This window comes from Cervus canadensis, chromosome 3 (genome assembly GCF_019320065.1).
Source record: "Cervus canadensis isolate Bull #8, Minnesota chromosome 3, ASM1932006v1, whole genome shotgun sequence".
NCBI lineage: Eukaryota > Metazoa > Chordata > Mammalia > Artiodactyla > Cervidae > Cervus > Cervus canadensis.
This window is the reverse complement of record NC_057388.1, coordinates 46,175,133-46,198,324: the sequence shown is the minus strand read 5'-3', so window position 1 is coordinate 46,198,324 and position 23,192 is coordinate 46,175,133. Positions and strand designations below refer to the sequence as shown.

General features: G+C 40.9%; 1 protein-coding gene and 1 non-coding gene across 2 annotated transcripts in view; both read left to right on the top strand.

Annotated features, from left to right (window-relative positions):
- The window catches only part of LAMB1 (laminin subunit beta 1), a 74,528-nt gene extending 52,429 nt beyond the window's left edge, over positions 1-22,099 (top strand). The window contains exons 25-34 of the mRNA XM_043463059.1: positions 7,291-7,660; positions 10,355-10,539; positions 11,446-11,687; positions 13,894-14,097; positions 14,656-14,800; positions 16,543-16,750; positions 16,966-17,107; positions 19,454-19,630; positions 21,474-21,633; positions 21,795-22,099. Coding sequence (XP_043318994.1) covers positions 7,291-7,660; positions 10,355-10,539; positions 11,446-11,687; positions 13,894-14,097; positions 14,656-14,800; positions 16,543-16,750; positions 16,966-17,107; positions 19,454-19,630; positions 21,474-21,633; positions 21,795-21,931 — 1,970 coding nt within the window. The 3' untranslated portion in view covers positions 21,932-22,099. The remainder of the gene's footprint in view (positions 1-7,290; positions 7,661-10,354; positions 10,540-11,445; positions 11,688-13,893; positions 14,098-14,655; positions 14,801-16,542; positions 16,751-16,965; positions 17,108-19,453; positions 19,631-21,473; positions 21,634-21,794) is intronic.
- TRNAW-CCA lies at positions 4,268-4,340 on the top strand. Its single transcript has one exon. It is a non-coding gene; the product is annotated as a tRNA-Trp (tRNA).
- Positions 22,100-23,192: the final 1,093 nt, after the last annotated feature.

Below are 23,192 nucleotides of genomic sequence, written 5' to 3'. Positions count from 1 at the left end.
TCAGCATGTGTCATTGGCAAAATAGCTTTGACTGCCAAAGCTTTCTGACCTTTTGCTCCATCTAAGCTTTGTTAGCATGAAAAGCCTGTTTCCCAGAGTCAGAGTCAATCAGAGAATTGTTCACTTAACACTCAGAACTTTACCCCTTACCCTTTTATCTTTAAACCTTCACCTCTAAATCTGCCAGAGAAATTGTGGCTTATAAGCACAGTATCAACTTGTTTAGGTCAAAAGTGAGATCATGTTTTAGAAACTTTGCAAGGAGAGAAATCCATGGCATTGATGTTCGCCAACTTCTTTTGTTTGTTTTACGCAGAGGAAAGGTCAGCCTGTTACATAAGAAACTGTGGGGACCCAAATGCTTTTGACACCCCATGAAGGAAGTTCGTAACTGACAAGGCACCTGGAAAGGATAAGAATTGACTGCAGCCAGCAGTGAGGGAGTCCTGGCCAGCCACGGGCCCTGTGCGCACGGGATGGCTGTCGGAGCAGGACCAGGATAACCTGATGAGGGCAGGGACAAGGATGCAGGAGCAGATCAAGTTCAGGAACACAGTCACCAGTGGAAATGGGAGGGCAGGAGTTTGAAGGGACAGGGTCCAGCAACCAGCGGGAACACAAGTAGGTGTTATCTGAAGTTAGATTGAACTATGGGGGATGAAAATGTGAACAGTCTTCTCAAATTAGGTCACTCACTGCCCAGGAGTGAATTTCAAATCTTTCGGTTGAACAAGGCACAAGTTCAGACTTTCTGGAGCCACCTCGCTAACAATATGCTTATAGAAAGACTTAACTCATAGCTAAGCATTCTCCTTATGGAAAAAAATGGAGTTATGTCAAAGACAAACGAGCTGAGCCTCCAGCTCGTGAATTGTTGAATGTTCCCATTGTCCAGGCGGGTTGGGGCTCTTGGCCGACAGGGCCGAGTCTGAACAAGCCCATCACTGTGCTGGATGGAGAGGAGCGCGCCCACCCAGTCCTGAACGTGCCCAACAAAAAGCTCGGCCCAGAGCTCTGCCCCATGCCCTGGGGAGTCAAAGGGTCACGGGAGGAATCTTCTGTTGACTGGCAGACCGCAGAGGCAAGGCCTCTGGCTCTTGGGAAAGGCCAGGCTGATTGGAAATATGGGCCATAGGTGAGAAGAGAGGCTCTGGCTGTTTTTTTCATCCTGCTTGTTTCTCATTTCCAGTAGTTTTTGGTAGAAAATCGAAGTACATTTTTGCTCAGACATAATTTGTTTTCTTAATGCTTGTCATCTTTTCTCAGGCTGGGATTCCTTTATAATCACCCACCTTTTTTGCTTTATTTCCAGGGTGGCTCGGGAAGTCAGATTTAATTTGACTCTTTAGAGAATTGCAGATGTTCTTGTCAGTAGAGGGAAGGCTTGTCCATAGCCAGGTACCAGATCCAGCTCACAGCCCCCCTTCAGTGAAGTTTGACTGGAACACAGCCATGCCCCAGTATGTCCATGTTGTCCGGGCTCCCTTTCTGCTGCAGTGCCAGTGTTGAGGAGTTATGATGGAGCCTATTATAGAAAATGTTTACCAACTCCTGGGCCAGATAGCCAGCTCATTTCTGCAGGTGAATTCTATTCTCCAACTTCCATTTCAAAACTTCCGTTTAAAATCATACTACTGAGGCTGAAAAAAAAAAAAAATGTGGGACTGGACTGGAGGAGGTTAGAGAATTTACAGAAAAAGAAAATCACATTTCAGAGATTAGAAAGTACTGAAATTTCCCTTAGAGTAAAATAGAAATGCCGAAGTAAAGCAAGAATTAACCTTTGGTGTGAGAGCACATCCCTGGGGATCTGTTGAGGCAGGTTCATGACAAAAATGAGTAAACCCTGTCCCCTGATGTGAGGAGGGCACTCTCTTGGTCCCCAGGCAGCTTCACGTTTCAAAAGGAAAGGTGCGGGGACCACACAGGCCTGAGTGACTGCCCAGTGTGCCCGGAGGGGAGTGGGCACTGTGGCGGAGAGCCGCGCCCTGAGCAGGGCGCCTCGCAGGCTCTGGGGGAACAGCACGTGAAGCAGCAGGGCGGCAGGAAACGAGAGGTGCTGAACACTGCAGGCGGCAGGGGGGGACGCCAGGTGGGGACTGGAGCCCCTCGGCAGGCGTCATGGGAACTGTCTTCTTGGAGAGACGGAGGAGATTCAGTGTCAGATTCCAGCAGATGATGGGAAGCCCTTGAGGATGGACTTTCTTCAGTGGGCAGAGGAGGTCTGCAGACAAGAAAGGAAGGATACGAAGAAAGCAGAAAGTGACACCTGCTAAGAAAGAGGCACGTGGGCTGTTTCCCATTCTGCTGTTTCCTTGCTGACATTTTCCTCCAGATCTCAGAGTCTGTAAAATGGGTACACTATTTTTCATCGACCTACCTCTTAGAGAGCATGTTTTATTAATTTTTTAGTTGAAGTATCATTGCTATACAATAGTATATAAGTTACAGGTGTCCAATATAGTGATTAACAATTTTTAAAGGTTATACTCCATTTATAGTTTTTTTAAAAATAGTGGCTATATTCCCTGCATTGTACAGTATATCCTTGTAGCTTATTTTATGTACTTATTTATTTGGCTGCGTCAGGTCTTCGTGGTGGCAGTCTTCTTCACTGTGTCATGTTGGGTCTTTTGTTGTGGCATGTGGGCCTTCCAGCCGTGGCATGGTCTCTGGTTGCTCAGGCTCTGTAGTTGTGGCCCGTGGGTTCCAGAGCGCGCCGGCTCAGTAGGTGTAACACACAGGCTCAGTTGCCCTGCAGCATATGGAATCTTAGTTCCCCAACCAGGGATTGAACCCGTGCCCCCTGCCTTGCAAAATGGATTCTTCACCACTGGACCACCAGGGAATCCCTCCTTGTAGCTTATTTTATACTTAATAGTTTGTACCTCTTGTTTTAAATGAGGAGAAAACTTAGTGAAAATAGAGATGACCCACTGCCCACATAACCAAGAATATATTTATATACGAAGGTGGAATTCTCACAGCTCATTAAAATGATGACAGTCTCATTTTTAGAATGCTGTTCTTCATCTTCATGATTTGTTCATCTTAAAAATCAGGCAACAACTTTCACTATATATACTCCTTTCCAAGAGAAAGTTTTTGGTCCTCTACCTAATAATGCCATTCTTCAAAGCCACACTGGGTTGCAGGTCCCCTGGACTCCTATCCCTTCCTCTAAAGAGAGGAGAAAACACATTGGCCCTGTCGGAGACAACCAGTATAATTACTTGATAAATTTCCCCAGTCCCAGTGAATGTGAGGTTGGAGAGTCTCCTTCACAGCTTTACTGTCTGTAAAGTTTTAAACTGTCAGGTGAGAACCAACCTTTCTGCTTCAGCAGAAAGGAAAATACTCTTAGAGGGTATTTTTTACAAGGTCGTAAGTTTGGGCCTTTTAGTCCTTGCCTCCAAGGTGACCCCATCAGAGAAGCAGTTCTGGAAGCTTAATAAAAGAAGGAAGCACTTGTCCACTGGCACTTTAACAGTTTCCCAGCTTCAGTTTGAAATGAAAACCTGATGTGTTTTTAGGTAGTCAGACTTTTTCAGTGATGAACTGCAATCCAGCCATCTATGAAATTTGACTCTGCTTTTCAAATGGAGGAAAGGAATGTGGTCGGCAAACGGGTCCTGGTCTCTGGAGGTGCCAGAACTCTGCCCGCCCTCTGGGACACTGGTCTTGAGGGGCAGGGTCCAGAGATCAGCTGGGATGAGAATTAGGTAGATTTTGGGAAAAGAATGTGACTGCTTTTTCCACATTATGTAATTATTTGCCAGATATGCCTTCCATTGCTAACCTTTCTGTTGAAGTGACTTGTTGGAGGGCACAGTTTTAGACTTTCTGCTATTATCTCATTAGCAATATGCTTGTGGAAAGACTTAAGTCACAGCTAAGTATTCTCCTTATGAGAAAACACATAGCTGTGTGAAAGACAAGGAAAGTCTTAATGAGAGGCCACTTGCCTTTTAAGTCCCACAGTGAGGGACCAATATTTTCCCCCTCAGAGAGGCCATGACAGAATGAGAGCAAGACATGCCTATTCCAATGACATAAATGAACAACTGTTAGAGAAATTAAAAATAAACTTAACATGTGCATACATCCCTTGCCCCCAGCATGAATTCAGTGAAAACCTCTTTAGAACTGTACCTTTGCATTCTCTTCGGGAAAGAAAAATTTTCTAAGCAAACTAAAAGCATATGTACCATCTGGCACTGTTGTCCCCAGCCTAAGCATAGCAGTAAAGCAGGACAGATCTGCGGTTTCCCTGGTGGTCCAGTGGTTAGGATTCTCTGCTTCCAATGCAGGGGGCGTGGGTTCAATCCCCGGTCAGGGAACTAAGATCCTACATCCTATAGTGCGGCCAAAAAGAAAAAGTAGGACAGATCTGCTGGGCCACATGAGGCGCCACACAGGGCTACCCACTGGGGCCTGCAGGACAGTAGCGACTGACAGTCTCATTCATTTCAAATGGCATCATGAAGGCCCTCTGCTTACACAAGTCCTTAGGTCCATTCATCAGCTTACATTGGTGAACTTGAAGGTCATGACTGCTTCACTCCCACACACACACACTCATACACTTAGCATGCAAAAGGAAGGTGAACAGCTAGGAAGATAACATGCTCAGTACTTGTCAAAATGGGGTCTAGTGACCCTCAACATCAGCATCTCCTGGCAACTACTAGAAACATAAATTCTCAGGCCCCAGTGATTCCAGATCTGGGGGAAGAGATGAGGGGAATGTGTTAACTGAGCCCTGTACGTGATTCTGATGCCTGCTAGAGTTTGAGAGGCTAGGACTTAGATGACCTGGGTGACTTACAGCTTTTTGGAAGATGACTAAATTCTATGAGATGATATGGAAGTCCATTCCTGAAGGCTAAACAACATAGACCTTCAGATACAAGCATTAGCTGAGTTCTTCCCAGTCTCTTTGTAGAAATTGATGGAGGCAGTGGTTTTCCCAAGTCTTTCCCCCTTTTTTTGCAGGGGCGTGGGTGTCATTAGGTATTCCACTAGAAAAAGTGTAACAGTCTAATGAGTTTGGGATATGACTGGGTAAAAAAAAGATGTGGAACAAGATTTTTAATACAGAACTCTTCTGAGTCTTTAACATGCTATTTGTTTTGAATTTTCAAAAAGAGAACGTAGAATTTCCCAAACCTACTTGATCGCAGACCTCTCATTTCATCCTGAAAGCAATCCTAAGAGTGGATAGGTGTAATTATTATCCCTCATAGACATGGAAAGCATAACTCAGTTTTTGTCTCACCCAGGGTCGAGTAGTAGCTGGGTGTGGGGAAGGCAGGATTCACCAGCAGGCGGCCTGAGTTTATTACAACACTGTGCCGCTCAAACTTGGCGCTTGAGGTCGTGGGTGGTAGTTGGCAAACAGAGGCCAGGAAAAGCTGAAGCAACAATACAAAGCAGGGTGTGAGTAGAAAAAAATGGTCCAGGCCACAAACACATCTTTCTGGCTTTGGAGGATAGAGTATTTTGTTTCTCAGGGCCATCCATGAAACTGATTCTGGAGAATGTTTTATTACAAAGTCTTTTGGAGACAATACTATTGACTCAGGGAGGATTTTTTTTTTTGTTTTTAATCGAAATATCGTTGATTTTCCAATGTTCTATTAGTTTCAGGTGTACAACACAGTGATTCAGTTACATGTATATTTCCTACTATGCATTATTACAAAATACTGTATAGTGCCCTGTGCTATATAGTAGGTCCTTGTTGGTTATCTATTTTATATGTAGCAGTGCTGCAGTGAACATCGTTGTGCTTTGCCACAATTAACATTGAGTCCTAGGAAGATTATTTTCTTTTGTAGGGGTGTGTTGATGTCTCTTGTGTGCCTGTATCAAAAGTGAGGGTAGAGCCTTGTTTGGCAAAGACAGTTGAACTCCAGCTTGAGAGTTAACCCTGTACAGAGAGCTGAGAATGGAAAGATGGTTAAAGGTGCACCTCTGCCCTTGGAATCCACAATCTACTTAGGGAAATAGGATCTTTGTTCTTATTTTTATCCCCACCTTTTCCCAGAAGGGGTTTAAGGCGAGGGATAAGAGGGGTGTGTGTGTGCATGCTCAGTTGTGTCCAACTCTTTGCAATCCATAGACTGAGGTCCGCCAGGCTCCTCTGTCCGTGGTTATTTTCCAAGAATACTGGAACAGGTTGCCATCTCCGGATCTTCACGACCCACGGATCAAACCTGAGTCTCTCAGTTTCCTACATGAGCAGACAAGGTTCTTTACCCCTAGCGCCACCTGCAGGCCTTTTGTTATTCAAACACTAAACAAACACAAATGTTACGTGTTGATAGAAAACCAAGTTAGTCACCTGAGCTTTGGGACTCTGAGCCAGGGTTCAATGGCACAGGCATCGTGGTAAGTAATCTCAGCCACGGTCCACTGACCAAGAACACAGATTCCCTCTTGTACCATTTGGTTCTGCCTCAGATGCCAACCCTACTGGACCAGTGAGGTTGGGACTAAATGACTCCCAAGGCCTTTGCACTTCAGGTTTTACGAGCCTGTGCTCTTAGTGCTGGGGGTGGTTATCACAATGGCAGGCACCCACAAGTTAGATGATACTTAATTGAAAGCCTTTTAACCAGACACTTAAAATTCCTGAGACTTCTTCTCATTTAGTTTTCTCTTTATCAACCTTATTGCATTTCATCAACCATTCACTGTTCTGTGACCAGGTAGAGGGATGTTGGTAAGTTGCTTGCTCATTACTGCTCTATCTTAGGCCAGAGGCCTCACATCTTCAGGGTGTCACCTAACAGACCCTGTCCTGTCCTGACAGGATCTACAGACAGGTCAAAAAAGGGGGAGCAGAGGCAAGACAGAGCTTAAAAGCACAGACTCTGGAGCTGCAAAGTGCTGAGTTAGACTCCTGGCTTGGCCTCTTCTTTGCTGCAAGACTTGGCAGTCACGTTTTCACATCTATAAAACTGCTGATTGTAACACTTGGATCCCGTAGGGTTATTGTGAGGATTAAGTGAGATGATGCATGTAAACCATTTGTACAGAGGCAGATACAATGATGCACAATGGTGTCCACTTAAAGAAACATTTATTATCACTAAGATTGTTAAGCAGCGGTGAGCCAGGGTTGAGGTACCGCGTGTTGTGGGGGACCAGCTGCAGTCTCTGTGAGGGTCACTGGTAAACTGGCCATTTACAGACCTTCCTGTTGTAACAGTGGCTGAGGGCTCTAACTGCCCAGTGGCTGTTTGGGCTCTAGTGGCTCAGCCAGCATTGCTGTCTCCCTTCTAGCCTGTGACTGTGACCCCAGGGGCATCGAGACACCGCAGTGCGACCAGTCCACTGGCCAGTGTGTGTGTGTGGAGGGTGTGGAGGGTCCACGCTGTGACAAGTGCACCCGGGGCTACTCGGGCGTCTTCCCCGACTGCACACCCTGCCACCAGTGCTTTGCTCTTTGGGACTTGATCATCGCTGAGTTGACCAACAGGACCCAGAAGTTCCTGGAGAAAGCCAAGGCCTTGAAGATCAGTGGTGTGATTGGGCCATACCGGGAGACTGTGGACTCGGTGGAGAAGAAAGTCAACGAGATCAGAGACATCCTGGCCCAGAGCCCAGCTGCCGAACCACTGAAGAACATCGGGAATCTCTTTGAGGAAGCAGAGTAAGTAGTTGATAAGCCAGAGTAACAGCTCACGATGTTTCAACTTGATGAATCAACGGCGCGGTGCTTCCATCAGGAGGGGTGGTCAGTGCTGTGAGTGAAAATAGATGCTGGGCATTCATTTTCTGGCAGTCACTGCTCTGGGCTTGGGGACAAGTGGATGCTGGCGCATCACTGGGCCCAGAGTTGCAGAGACTGCAGTGAAGAATGTGTGCACATTATGTTCAGCACTTTTCTCTGCAAACAATAACTCTTGGGCAATAGAATGTCTCTGGATCCAGAGACAAAGAGTCACAGCTGGGTTACTTGCTAGGCTTGTGAACTAAAATGACTCACACACTTCCAAGCCTCCCTTCTCGCCTGCGGCGGAGGGGAGGATACTCTTTAGTTTTCCCTTACAGAGTAAGAAAAGGATTGATCTATGACATGGTAATGTAATTGCAGAAAACATTATAAGTTGTTGTCATATGTTTTGCTACTTCCAGGGAAATTCCATTACCACAAGTAAGACTCCTATTTCTAGGTTATTTCTACTGCTCAGCTGTTGGTCCACTAGAGCTATGCTTCATTCATCCAATTTTAGCAGATTCCCTATGATGAAAATTCCTCTTAGTCCTTCTCTGGGTAATCATATCTCTGATTGGAGAGTGTGTATTTTTCCAGTGAAAGCAGAGAATTGAGCTGAGTGATGCTGAAATGAGATGATTTTTCTCCCATTTCTCCCAGTTATCTTTCCTGTTCTCAAACATTCCAACTCCCTTTGCCAGAAGGACCCCCAAAACAGCAAAAAACATCTAGGCTAAAGGACAAAACAGGAAAGGATATGGAGCATTTGTGCTTCTCCAAATGCTATGGGTTTTTATTATAGACTTCCCATTTGGCAGGAGCAAGGGGGTTGTTTCATGGCTAAATCGTTTACATTCAGGCAATAGTACGTCATGCCAGAACTACAGGAGCATTTTTGTGTGATGGGACTTTAATCAGCATCTCTAAAAAGTCAGATGGACTTTTCATTCACCTCCACACTGTGTATGAGAAGCAGGAAGCTAACAGCTGACATTAGCTAAAATGCCTTGTAGGAGGTCTTCCTACAACTTCTAGATTTAAAGTAACTGGTCCCTTGACTGCAAGCCTCAGATCTTGTGCCCAAGATCATGTGGTTGATCAGGGTGTTAGGAGATGTCTGATGTGAGGTGATAATGCATTTAATGAGGAATTTTACCTCATTAAAAAAAGACCGCAGTACAGCTCAGCCTTCTTACATTTAGTGATAACAAGCCTTAAAAGGCCCTGGTCTGAGTGCAACCCCACTTAAGAAATGATTTCTTGGCCTTGGTGTCATGCACCGTAAGGGAGAACAAACAACTCTGGTATCCTTCGGGAGCCTGCCAGAAGAGCGATTACATTCCTCCAACAGCTCTGGTTCTACCTTCACTCTTCATCTAAGTCACACAGCTTGTAATCATCTCAGGAAAACTAATTTCATTAATCTTTTTCAACACAGTATCCAAGGATGCATGTTTTAGGATCCCGAGTGGCATTATTTAAAAATCCTCAATGTAAGGCTTGATTTTTTTAATTATAACATTGTACGAGACCTGAGGAGAAGTAAAAGCCTTCTGGGAATCAGCAGATTAATAAAAGCAAAGCACTGGAAAAAAAGAAACTAGCCTCAGGTTAGGGAAAAAAGCCCTCGGGTTTACAAAATGTAATTTAACCCACAAATCCTTTTAAGCACTTTTCTTTTGAGTTGGGTCATGGTATTATCTCAGCCTTAAATATCATTTTTCGGATCGCCCCCCAGCCTTTCAGCATCTCTACATTTCCCCAGTTTTTTATATGATTATATCCCTGAGAAGACAATTACACTCCATTAGGTGATAGCCAGAGCTGAGGTCTTCTTGATTTGTACTTTCTCTGTGATATGTACACACATGCACCCTGTATATGCGAGTAATTTACAAACAGATGCCTGAAGTACACCTTTGGAGACAGGAAGATACAGAACAAAGGCAGCTGGGTTTGCATTCCAAATGAAATGCTATGCAAACCAAATGGTTATCATATTCCATCCTCAGTGATGTGGCTTTCTTTCTCAGGAAAAATGAAAGGGTCGCTTTGTTGGTGGAAGGTGGCTCCTTTGATGGGACTTTGTCTGAAGTGGGGTGTGTATGAAAAGCTTCTTTGCCTTGTTTCCACTGTCTTCCTGGTGGCCATGGGGCTTTCTTTCTGCATGTCTCATCTTGAAGGAGATCCCTGAGGTTCAGATAGGAGTAGTTTTGGCAGGTGGCTGGGAGCCATAATTCTACACGAGAGTCACTTATGTCTTTTGAGTTTGTGGAATTGTATGGGCTTGCAGCTACTTACGTTACAGAGTGGGACGCATGCTCTGGAAATGTGCTCATGTTACATCAGATATTCAGGATCCCTCAAACAGCCCATCTGTCACAACACAGCTGAGTGGAACTGCTGTGTTTTCCTTCAAAGCATTGAAGAAAGAAAAATCATTAGCTTTAACATAATTTCTTAAGGATAAGATTAAAACCAGTACTTGAAGATGAACGGTTACAAACTACTGAATCGGTTTGAAATTACAGAGTAATGGATACAGTATTAGTGGAAAATGTTAAGATAAGACTTCACGTTTTCCCTTTAGTTTCTTGCCCTTAAGTTCATTTACCCTTCTCTTCACAGGAAACTAACTAAAGATGTCACAGAAAAGATGGCACGAGTAGAAGTGGATCTGTCTGACACAGCTATGCAAAATAACAGCACAGCCAGACAGTTAGATGCTCTACAGGCAGAAGCAGAAAGTCTAGACAACACAGTGAAAGAGCTTGCTGAACAGTTGGAATTTATCAAAAATTCAGATATTCGGGGTGAGCCTTTTTTTAATGCAAATACTTAATCCTGGACAATGGATTTTTCTATGTGTCTAATCTTTTAATGGAGCACTTTCAGAAGAAAAGTAAGTGCTTTGTAATAATTTTAAAGCTTTTCCTCATTGAGTCTCTGGCACAAAAGAGGATTAAAGTCTTCATTTTATCAATGTGGGATGTGGGGCACAGAAGGGATTGCATGGAGTGGGCAGTGGTCTTTGTGTTAGAATGGCATCGATTTCCTCATTTTTTTTTTTTTTCCATTTAGTGGTTTACCTCCTTGGTATGATTTGAAAAGGGGCTCTTATAAAAAGTTGAGAAATCAAGTTGAAACTTCTGCAAATTGTTTTATATTCAAGAATGTTATGTGACCAGGAAATCACATTTGCAAGCCACTTATTGATATCATAGGCCATATTATATAGGACCCTCTCCCCCCAAAGCAAAAGAAAGTAAAAATATGTCAGATCACTCTATGCATCCTGTTTTATGCATGATTGCTTTTTTTTTTTTTTTAGCTAGTTCCTTAAAGCCAAAACATGTCAGGCTGTTTTATGTATAAACATTAGCCATTTGAATGGATATAAATAGTTAAATGAGAAAAGGGAAAACTCATCTGGACATGTAATCTACAAGTTGCCTCACATCAGCTATTTAGAAAGAACTGGATGCTTGCCTGTGTAGGATCAAAATCTTCATGATTGACTTAATTTTTTAATCCAGATGTTTGGCATCCTCCAGAGCCACAGTTAGGTGCCAATGGAACAAAGTATATTCATTGATCATGAGAAGAAAGTTGTATTTCTTTAAGCTTTGAATTTGAATTTGAAAACAAAACCATATGGTCAATTTAGGGAGATTGGGTACAAGGGGATTAACTGTGGGCAATTTGATCTCATGCTCTAGGCGCCTTGGACAGCATTACCAAGTATTTCCAGATGTCTCTAGAGGCTGAAGAACATGTGAATGCTTCCACCACAAATGCCAACGGCACGGTGGAGCAGTCGGCCCTCACTAGAGAGAGGGTGGAAGATTTGATGTTGGAGCAAGAGTCGCAGTTCAGAGAGAAACAGGAGGAGCAGGCCCGCCTTCTGGATGAACTGGCAGGCAAACTACAGAGTCTTGACCTTTCAGCTGCTGCCGAAATGGTAAGGTTTGAGAGTTTGGCCCGCAGGCTGCCATGCTACAAGAGAAAAAATACCCTGCTTTGTCTTTAACACTGTCCACTTTGCAGATGAGTCAGAAGGAGGGAAACCGGTCTCTGGCCCAGTCTGGGGTATCCGTGACCAAGCCAGATTAAAAACAGCAGCATGTGAGTTTCCACCTTCCTCTCTCGCAGCAGTTTCTCTGGGATACAACCAAAGAATCAGGACTACTCTCCCATGCTGCTGAATTGACTCACTTCTTATCTAAATGGGATTCTTTTTATACTGTGGACATTTTTTTTTTTTTAACTTTGTTCTGACTTGAAGTGCAAATTGCATCCCAGTGAAGCAATTCAGAATCATTCTTGGAGAGACTTCCTTAAAAAAAAAAGGGGGGGGGGAGCTAGAGTTTTTTTCATAGATAGGTATTCATTAAAATGTTCCTTTGTCCTAGTAACTTTACCTAGTTAAGATTAACCTGAGACCAGCGTAGAAAGTAAATTCATTTCCCAGAAGCTTTTAAAAAATAACTCTGGAGTCAAATGAAACTGAGTAGTGATTTTAATGGAAATCAGGCAGAAAGCCAAAAAAAAAACCAAATCCAAACTAAGTTTTTCTTCCTCTTGCTCCCTTATTATTTTTCATAGAAGAATACTCATCTGAGAGAAGCTGCAGGGTGTTGTTTAGATAGGGTGTTGTTTAGTTTTTCTAACTAAAACTAGTCATCACAAATTTCTCCAAACTAAAAGGAAAAGCAGCTAAGGACGCTAGAGGATGTCTGCTTTGCAGCAGGGGGCATCTTGGGACTAGGTGGCCTGAAGGCAGGTTCCTCCGGCTATTAAGAACGGGAGCCCTGCCCTGTGCCTGCTTTCCATCAGATGAGTGGCCAAGAAACTTGCCACCTTCTTCCCCATCTCTCATTGTATGTGCTTGTTAATAATCTTGTGGAAACTCCCTTTTTAGGTTCTACACCACCACTTTTTGTGTACGAAGATTTTTGTTCCTTTGTGTTTTTCAAGGACCTTCGGTTCTGTCTTTGTGTATATTTAGTTAGACTGATGATGTTTTTTTCCAGGCCTGCCAGGCTGATGAAATAAAACAGATCTTCTAGGGTGTTAGAATGTTTTTAGGAAGTATCCCCGAGGTCTTAAGCCTTCTTGATTAAGGCTTGTGTTCTTGTATAGCATGCAGAATAAACTTTATTTTCTGAAAATTTTTATGTGCTATAAACCAGATACATGAGATTATTATTTTAAGAGATAATAGGATAATTATCACAAAACTATTTAGTTAGAGAGTAGACTATATTTTGAAAAAACTACTCTTTTACTTCTTAAAAGAAGTACTTGCTTTGTTTGGGAGTATTCTGTTAACTATTTTTCACTGTAGTATAGCTTTCCCCTCTTTTCAACATGAGCCTTTTCCATAAAACAGCTCTAAACAGTTTGTCTTCCTACTCAGCCTTTTCCGTCATATAGCAAACCTGTAATTTATCAATTTGCCATATATATTCTACAACCAAGACTTTGGAAGCTTCTGGCAGGTGAGAGAGGAGGAGTCTGGCAGGGGCTTTGGGGGTTATTTGGCAAAATTATACCCACCTTTATTTTCTCTCTTCCTCTCCCATGTGGAATGTTCCCTACTTCTCCTGCTAAAAATCCCACCAACCCACTCTCCTTCCCCAGCTACAATCCTCAGTAATCTCCATCTGCTTTCCTTACTTGATCTGACCTATTTTTGGCTGTTTTCCCTAGAGTTATGTTTCTAACTAGACATAAAGTTACTGAAAGGCCTGATTATGGGTCTTTTATATCACCCTTTTTACCAGAACAGTTAATAGGCTGCTAGGTCTAAAGAAGGTTCTCGATACCATTTTTTCTTTTAGTAAATTCAACCAGTTAGGAGAAAGGGGATGGATTCTTTGGCTTTCATATCAGCAGACTTCAGCTTGATGGAGCAAAGCCCCTAAGTATGGTATTAGGGCAGATGATCCTGACAGCACTGATGCAGGGTTAAGTCACTGTTTCCTTGGAAGGAAGCAAGCTGGCTCATCCCTAAGCTGTTTGTTCCTCTCGATCCTAAAACACTTTCCCAAGCACCCTTGCCGAGGACCACCTACACACTCTCTTGGGCCACCCAGGCCCTGCACAGCTGTTGGCTACCTCGGACTCACTCTGCACCCTGTGCTTGTGTCTTGGCTTTGCTGCAGACGTGTGGAACGCCTCCGGGGGCCTCCTGTTCCGAGACTGAATGTGGCGGCCCAAACTGCAGAACTGACGGAGGAGAAAAGAAGTGTGGCGGGCCTGGCTGTGGTGGGCTGGTCACTGTTGCACACAGCGCCTGGCAGAAAGCCATGGACTTTGACCGAGATGTCCTGAGTGCCCTGGCTGAGGTGGAACAGCTCTCCAAGATGGTAATTCAGTGGATGGCCTATTTTTGTTTGCTTTCAGTTATGGAGGACCTGAAAAGGAGAAATCAAATGTTGACTAATAAGAAAAGGCAAAAGTTGTGAGATCAGGGAGATGAGGTTTTATTCCTAGGTGGGCTAAGAATTTGCTTATTTCTCATTATGATAATTTGAAATATCCATGTTAATAACCATGGGTCCAGGGTTATGAATACATCCAGCTTTTATTTCAATTGAGCCTTTATTCTTCTGAAGTGACATGAAGTATTAACTTCATGTTAACGAAAGTATGTATGTTGGTACCTGAGAAAAAGACTAAAGAACATCTTAAAAGGTCAAAAAACTGGGGGAAAAAATTGTATATGCTAGCCCTAGCTATGTAAGACTGCTGTATAGGAATTGATATACTGATTACTTTGTCTACAAAGTAGTATAGTTGAATGGGAGACGTTTCTAAAATCCATGATTCCAAATACTTAGTTTTTCGTCATCATTTTCTGGACCATTTATAGTATTCTCATCTTAGTGACATTGTTCCATGAGTATTTTATTCCCCATATATAGGTCTCTGAAGCAAAACTGAGGGCTGATGAAGCAAAACAGAATGCTCAAGATGTTCTGTTGAAAACCAATGCTACCAAAGAAAAAGTGGACAGGAGCAATGAGGATCTGAGAAATCTGATCAAGCAAATCAGGAACTTTTTGACCCGTAAGGAATTTTTTCGTTTTACTTTTAGACAGTTCTTCCTATCTTGGAATATAAAACAACTTTCTAAGAGTGTTGGAGAGGCCATTATTCAAATCTGCAATTTTGATAAAATCAGCTTCTTGCAGGGAATAAAATATTTCCAAAATTTAAAGTATTTCCATATTAAGAAATATTTTCATTTCTTAATATTTATGTACCTGTATGTAAATAATCTCTAATTTATGCAGATATAAGACATACTTGATGTGATACCCAAGTAGTAAGTCAAGAAGTCAAACATGTACTATGAGATTTGAATTTGGAACTTGTGTTAGAGAATACATGTAATGTCATTAGAACCTTAACTACAAGGATTTTTTTTGGCATTGTCCCCAAAGCTTTGTAATCCTATTGTTTTCAGGATATTTTATTTATGGTTAGATAGCTCTATACCTTAAGCATTCTGTACAGAAATAGAAAATCTCCAGGATTTGTGGTCCAGCTTATAAATGTTGCTGGTCACAGTTTGAGTTCCATCAGTGAGGATGGTTGTGGTCGCAAGTTAAAACTCTCAGCTGAAATGGATGTAATCAAAACAGAGAGGTCTTTTATAATACATAAGTTCAGTAGTAGCTCCATGATTCTGGAATCCATGCATTTCTCATCTTTCTGCTCTGTCATTTTAGTTAAGCGTTACCAACTCTTCTCAGCCCCGTTCCTCCTCCTCACAAGGTGGCTGCCAAAGCTCCACAGACACAATAATAGCTAATGGAAAAAGAGACTGCCTATTTCTTTATTGTATAATTTTTAAATAGAAGAAATCTTTCCCAGAAGTCTTTGAAAAATCATTTCCATAAATCTCATTGGCCAGAAATGAGTACCAGGTATAGATGTCACTGATACAGTAATTCCATACAGTAATGGGATTACTGTAATTAGCAGGCTAATCAGTATTTAACTCTGAGCTGATAAGCTTACCTTAACTTACAGGTTGGTACCTGAACAAAATCAGTATTCTGTTTGTTAGTAAGGAAAAAGGGAGAATACCTTAATAAGTAAGGAGCCAACAGTATTTGCTAAGAATATCTTACGGAATATTCTGTGATGGTCATCATTCAATCATGTATTTCCCTGGGCTTTATAATTTTAATAGTCTTTCAGTTTAAAAAAAAAGATTAAAAATCATTGACATAATTAGAATTTAAACTCTGGTATTTTTTCATTTCTTTTCACACTTGACATTTGAAACTCCTTGAAGACAACTGTATTGACTCTTGCTTCTCTGACTGGATTCTCTGATTTCCTGAATCCAGATAATTTATTAGTGATTTCAACACTTACATCTGCATTTACAGCAGAGGTCTTTCAACTCAAAGTTTTGCCTTTTAGGATCAAGTTCCAGCTTTTTACCTTTGCCTGTAGAGTTTTCTACAACCTGAAACTGTTCACTTCACTCAACTTCCACATAACATGTTCTGCCCATACTGTCTCTCCATCTAGAGATGTTCTTTCTTCTCTCAAACCCCTCATCCTTCAACACCCTCCAGAGTCTTCCCTGACAACCCCAGCTTGTCACCAACTCCAGCAGTATGCGTTGTCTGCATTACTTTTCCTGTGTGTAGGTCTTATCTCCCCAACACAAATTAAAAACCCTTAAATAGGAAGTACCTTTGCTTGGTATAACCCCACCAGGCTGAACACACAGTAGTAGATGACCAATATGGTTGAAAGAGTGAACCATCTTTGCTTTTTACTTTTAACAGAAGATAGTGCTGATCTAGACAGCATCGAAGCAGTTGCTAATGAAGTCTTGAAAATGGAAATGCCTAGCACGCCACAGCAGTTACAGAACTTGACAGAAGATATTCGTGAACGAGTTGAAAGCCTTTCTCAAGTAGAGGTTATTCTACAGCAAAGTGCAGCTGACATTGCCAGAGCTGAGATGTTGTTAGAAGAAGCTCAAAAAGCCAGGTATCTGAACACAGTATTATATGCCAGTTAGCGGAGCTCATTTTGTGTATCTAGCATGGAGTAAAGTCTTTTCTTTCATCAGTGACATTTCTCACTGAGTGACCAGTGGGAGTCTCTCTGCATCACTTCAGCCAAGCTGGTCTTTAAAAGAAGACCAAGTACTTTTTTCTTGTTCACATGTATCAATAATATATCACCTTGTTCTTTTTACTCAGCAAAAGTGCAACAGATGTTAAAGTCACTGCAGACATGGTAAGGGAAGCCCTGGAAGAAGCAGAAAAGGCCCAGATTGCAGCAGAGAAGGCAATTAAACAAGCAGACGAAGACATCCAGGGAACCCAGAACCTGCTCACTTCGGTAAGAGACTGCAAGTCACTGTTGTGTATGGGAGAAAACACACTTACACATACACTTGTCAGAAAAGCGCATCTGACAGTTACCTATGAAAATTCTTACAGCTGAACATCAAAGAAGTCCTTTAATAAATATGAACTACTCACTCAGTACAGATGCTAAAAGTCTTGTTTTCTAGGGGAAAAAAGGAGCCTGAAAACAAACATTAAACCCCCTTTCATTTGCATCCCCACAAAAAGCCTTAAGAAAGATAATAAGAGTTTCCAGTTCCTTCAAGGAATAAGATTCTATTTAGTATGAAACATATAATTAATTAATATTCAGTTTTAGAACATCTCCAGACGGAGAGACAGGATGGGCAGAGCAAGCTTTTGCAGCCCAAAAGCAACTACATAGTTAAGACTAGATTTATGAGGTGATCATTCACAAAAACTTTACTATAGTTTTGAAAACCACTGGAAAGCCAAAATATCTGCTTCTAACACCTAATTTTAGATGAACCTGATAGAGCTGTTACTTACCAGATGGTTCTCTGGTAAAGAATCCACCTACCAATGCAGGAAACATGGATTCGATTCCTGGGTCAGGAATATCCTCTGAAGAATGAAATGGCAACCCACTCCAGTATTCTTGCCTAGAAAATCCCATGGACAGAAGAGCCTGGCGGGCTACAGTCCATGGGGCTGCAAATGAGTCAGACATGACTTAGCAACTAAACAATAGAGCTCTTACAGATAGACAATCTGTTTATGCAGAATGCATGGGAAACTTACACGCAAAATACCCTTAGGGCCTACCAAATATTAAAGACGTTCACTAAAAAAAGAATTATTCACATGGATTTAGTGCTCTAGTCTAAAAACTTAAAACTCTGAAATTAGATGCTTACTTGCTGCCAACCCCCCTTCTCAAGACAACAACCTGGGAGATAGTTTTTCAATCTGCTTTCCCTACCATTAGTTAATATAAGCCCATCTTCCTCTATTCCATTCCTCTCAGTAAAATGAAACCAGACAGTTCCTCAGCCACTGTAAGTTTTGAGTATATATAAGGCCCTTTCTTCGGGCTACTTAATCAAGTTTAGAAAAATTGTATTTTCCCACCAGACTATGTTCTAACCCTTTATCTCTAGGCTTTTCAATCTTGTCAGTGTGCTGTTAACATGTAAATGAACTTTAAGCGACTTAAAAAATGACTATTTTGAAAAGCAAAATGGAAACTATTAATCAAATTGTAGGTGAGATATTTGGTTTGATGATGCAATTTATTTAAAGATGAAACCTTGGAGGGTAGGAAGTGTTTCAGGTAAACAGTAAGAAAGAGAACCCCTAAACCATACTAATGAAAGCTTGACACAAACTATTCACTTACTTACTCTAAGGGTTATCTTCTAAGAATAACTACTCCCTAAGAATTGTTTTCTAACTAATGCGTGAACTCTCAGATCAAGAATCATTTGGTTTGAAATAGTCACAACTTTGAGCATATGTGTATACTGATCCATTAGTTATGACATTATTCTTCAGAGTTATTCTACAGAATAGAACCATCCTTGAAGATCATTTTTAAGAAAAACTAGGTGCTCAGTGAAACTGGTTCTTCTGTCATGGGTCAGGCTTACTTTGGCTAGCTTTTAAAAAAAAAAAAATGTTTATTGATTATACTTTGAAAAGAGATCAAACATGGACCCTCCCCAGTTGCCCAGATGAGATACTTTTTCCCTAAATAATTCTTGAGTACTTACAGCTTCCAGTTGTAACTTTCCCAGATCTATGCCACGTCACAAATCCTATAGTAACTTTTCATAGTTTTACCATTCCTGGTTTCCAGGTCTTCATTAATTAGCTGAAAACACTCAAATTAACTTTGCAGGTGGCTCCCAAAGTGCTTTAATCTCCACTACTAGAACTTAACATTTACAGTTGACAGAAAAAAAACTAAAATTGACTGGAAGTTATGGTTTCCCCACCCACACTGATTTAGAAAGTTATGTGGCTATCCCTTTGTTCACATCAGCTTCCTTGTGAACACTGTTTAGCTAGAGTTTGCAGGTGTCCTTAAAATGCTTTCCTGACACATCAAACTGCCTGGGAGTGGTTCAGTAAGAAAAAATTGACATAAATTTCAGCCTAGACTGTCAGAAGTACTGAAAGAATAAAATAGATATAGCAGAGACTATTTTGAAGTTGGGCACTTTATGTCAGCTTTCTTGAAACTTTTAGTAATTCTGTTGTTCTAGAGCAATGGCACAGCAGCCTTTTAAATCTTTCTCTACACTTGAATTCACAGCACTTGCTACCACTTCTTGAATTAATGGCCTGCTGAATATAACCCATTATATACTTTCAGATAGAGTCTGAAACAGCAGCTTCTGAGGAAACTTTGTTCAATGCCTCCCAGCGCATCAGCGAGCTAGAGAGGAATGTGGAAGAACTTAAGCGGAAAGCTGCCCAGAATTCTGGGGAGGCAGAATACATTGAAAAAGTAGTGTACACTGTGAAACAGAGCGCAGATGATGTTAAGAAGGTGAGTAAAGCTTTGTTCCTGCACGGCTGTGTGCACAAGCGAGCAACTGTGCTCCTCCAGGCCTTCCTTGGGATGGCCTTAACATGGCTATGCATCAGAGACATCTTGGGTGAGCTGTTTTCAAACAGCAGTCTTTAGAGACAAAGATGGAAAAGAATGGGAATGGATATGAAAATATCCATACATGAGATGTAGGCCCTCAAATCCAAACTTGGATAAGGGTTTAGAAAAATGAAATTAATTTAAAAAGCATATTGAACTTGTATTTCAATTAGGAAGAGCTTTATGGCAAACAGTTAATTACCTGGCTATTTCAGAAATCTTTAAAAGCAGGGTAGAAAATGCTTAAAGAATCCCTAACAGACAACAGCTAGTAGAGAACCATATCTCACCTCTTCTGTGCTCATTTGGAATTAACCACCTCTTTCTTCTCACTGGAAGGTACTATATTTTGCAGAGAAAAGTCTCAAGCCCCAGTTTTTCACTGGAAGCCAAGTTATCACTGGAACACATTTAATTTTTAAATTTGTGTTAGTAAATATATATCACTAAAGAAACCTTTTTAAACTTTTCAGGGGAGTGTTGAAATTCTTAAATGAATAGTGTAGGAAGCTATAAACTGAATGAAATCAAGACTTTTCCTAGAAGCTACTGTAGTATTTAGGCATTACATACAGGTAACTTCCCCATACCCTTAGTTTGGGAAAGAGAAGAGTAAGTTCATTGCCACATCTTTTTCATTGTGGGCTAGTTTCCTGCAAGTCTAAGAACATAAATCAGCCAAGCAGTCATCTCACAGGACATTCTGCATAAATATAAAACTTGATTACAAATAAACAGTAAAACCTTGACAATGAAATTCTTCTATAAATAGCTGCTGTTTGAACAGTGTTCCTAAAAAGAATGACTAAAATCTTACCCTTTTTGTTAAATCTGCCTTTTCCCTCTGGTTTCCTGGTATCAAGTCACTATCAACCCTGAATTAGTCAACGTTCCTCCCACTGTTTTCTGATGTCTAAATATTTGGACCTTGGCACACGTACCTTTGAGAAAAATCTATTTCTCTAACTCTCCTTCCATGAATTTCTCCTACAACACCTCCAAAGAAACAACCAGTCCCCCAGGGACCTACAGCAACTCCACCATGTCTTTGACATCTTTTCATTTTAAAAAATCATGTCAGGAACAAAACTCGGTCATTTGTAGAGATATGGATGGACCCAGAGACTAATACAGAGAAAGAGGAAAAAAAAAAAAATGTTGTACATTAACAGGTAGATGTGGAATCTGAAAAAATGGATATAGACAATTTTATTTACAAAGCAGAGAGACACAGATGTAGGGAACAAACGTATGGATACCAAGGGGGAACAGGGAGTTGGGGGTGAGATGACTTGGGAGACTGGGATTGACATGACATATATATACTACTGATACTGTGTATAAAATAGGTAAGTAATGAGAACCTGCTGTATAGCAAAGGGAACTCTCTACTCAGTGCTCTGTGATGACCTAAATGGAAAAGAACCCCAAAACCAGGGGATGCACACATACACAGGCAATCCACTGTTGTACAGTAGAAACTACACTGTAAAGCAACTAGACTCCAATAATAACTGAAAAATACATAAAAGTTATGTCAGTGTTATATCTCACTATACCATTTCAAGTTAATGTCTTCAGTTATTCACTACTGTGTAGCCTGACACCTGAGTGCCTGTGGTGATGGCCTTTAATTCAGAATGCTAGCTGTGCAAGTCAGCACCACGTGATCTAAGGCTGCCACAATTATGTCACTGACACCAACACTATTACCTTTTTCTACCCAAATGTGGAACTGCAGACTCTGCACAATGAACTTGATGAAAAGTACAAGAAAGTAGAAAATTTAATTGCCAAGAAAACCGAAGAGTCAGCAGATGCCAGAAGGAAAGCAGAAATGCTACAAAATGAAGCAAAAATACTTTTGGCTCAAGCAAACAGCAAACTGCAACTCCTGAAAGGTAGATTTTTTTTTTTAAACTTGTTATTTTCTTAGAGTTTATTTAAAAGGTAAAGTACCATTCACCTGTCTCAAGCACTTAGAGCCTTATAATAAAAGACAATCCATCTTTGATTTTGAGATCATCATAGTATAACTGCTCAGACCTTTTATCTCCCACAGATTTAGAAAGAAAATATGAGGACAATCAAAAATATTTAGAAGATAAAGCTCAAGAATTAATAAAACTGGAAGGAGAAGTTCGTTCACTCCTAAAGGATATAAGCCAGAAAGTTGCTGTTTATAGTACCTGCTTGTAACAAAGGAGGGGGAGCTGTAAGTAAAAGATGGCAGAGGTGACCAAAGCAAAATAATTACCTTTTAAAAACTGACTTAATGATCTTCAAAATAAAACTCAACCTATTTAATGTTTTTAATCGCCACATTTTGTATGGACTTAAATAAAATACAAAGCTTTTATATAAATATATATTGAGTATATTTTTCCTGATTTAGTATTCATGAATTCCTTTAACAAAGAAGGCTATTTTCGCTGTAAAGATGCACTTATAAGCTCACTGACCATCTCCATGGAGATGCTAATTTCTGTTATGTCTATAGGCCAGTATCACTCCTCTGTTTGGGTCATATCCTCCACAAATCCACCCCCAAAATCACCTCCCAAGAAGGAAGTACCCTGAGCTACCTTCACCATTTCAGTGGCTGCTCAGTTGACCCAAATCTACTGTAAGTATTCCTTACTCTAGAAAAGAGAACAAAAAAGCAGCAACTTTTAGGGAAGTGTTGAAACTAGAAAGGCATGAAACTAGAAATCAAGCACAGAAAAAGCATCAATAAAAAAACAATTGCATGCAGACTAAACAACATGCTACTAAAAAATCAATAGGTCAAAGAGGAGACCCGAAAGGAAATTTAAAACTACCCTGAGACAAATGACAATTAAAAAAAAAAACAAAAAACATACAAATCTATGGGATGCAATAAAAGCAGTTCTAGAAGTTCTTAGTGATACAGGCCTTAAGAAACAAGAAAAATCTCAAAAAAACATAACCCAACAAACAAAATCTAGTCAGCAGAAGGAAGGAGATAATATAAAGAAGTCACTACTAATACCACAAATTTACATGGTGACAACTATGAAATATTAATAAAGGAAATTAAAGATGATTCAAAGAAATGGAAAAATATCCCAATCTCTTGGATTGGGAGAATTAATGTTAAAATGGCAATACTCTCCAAAGCAATTTCAGATTTAATGTGATCTCTATCAAGATTTCCAAAGAATAGCAAGGAGAGATAAGAAAGCCTTCCTCAGTGATCAATGTAAAGAAATAGAAGAAAACAATGGAATGGGAAAGACTAGAGATCTCTTCAAGAAAATTAGAGATACCAAGGGAACATTTCATGCAAAGATGGGCACAAAAAAGGACAGAAATGGTATGGACCTAACAGAAGCAGAAGATATTAAGAAGAAGTGGCAGGAACACAGAGAAGAACTATACAAAAAAGATCTTCATGACCCAGAAAATCACAATGGTGTGATCACTCACCTAGAGCCAG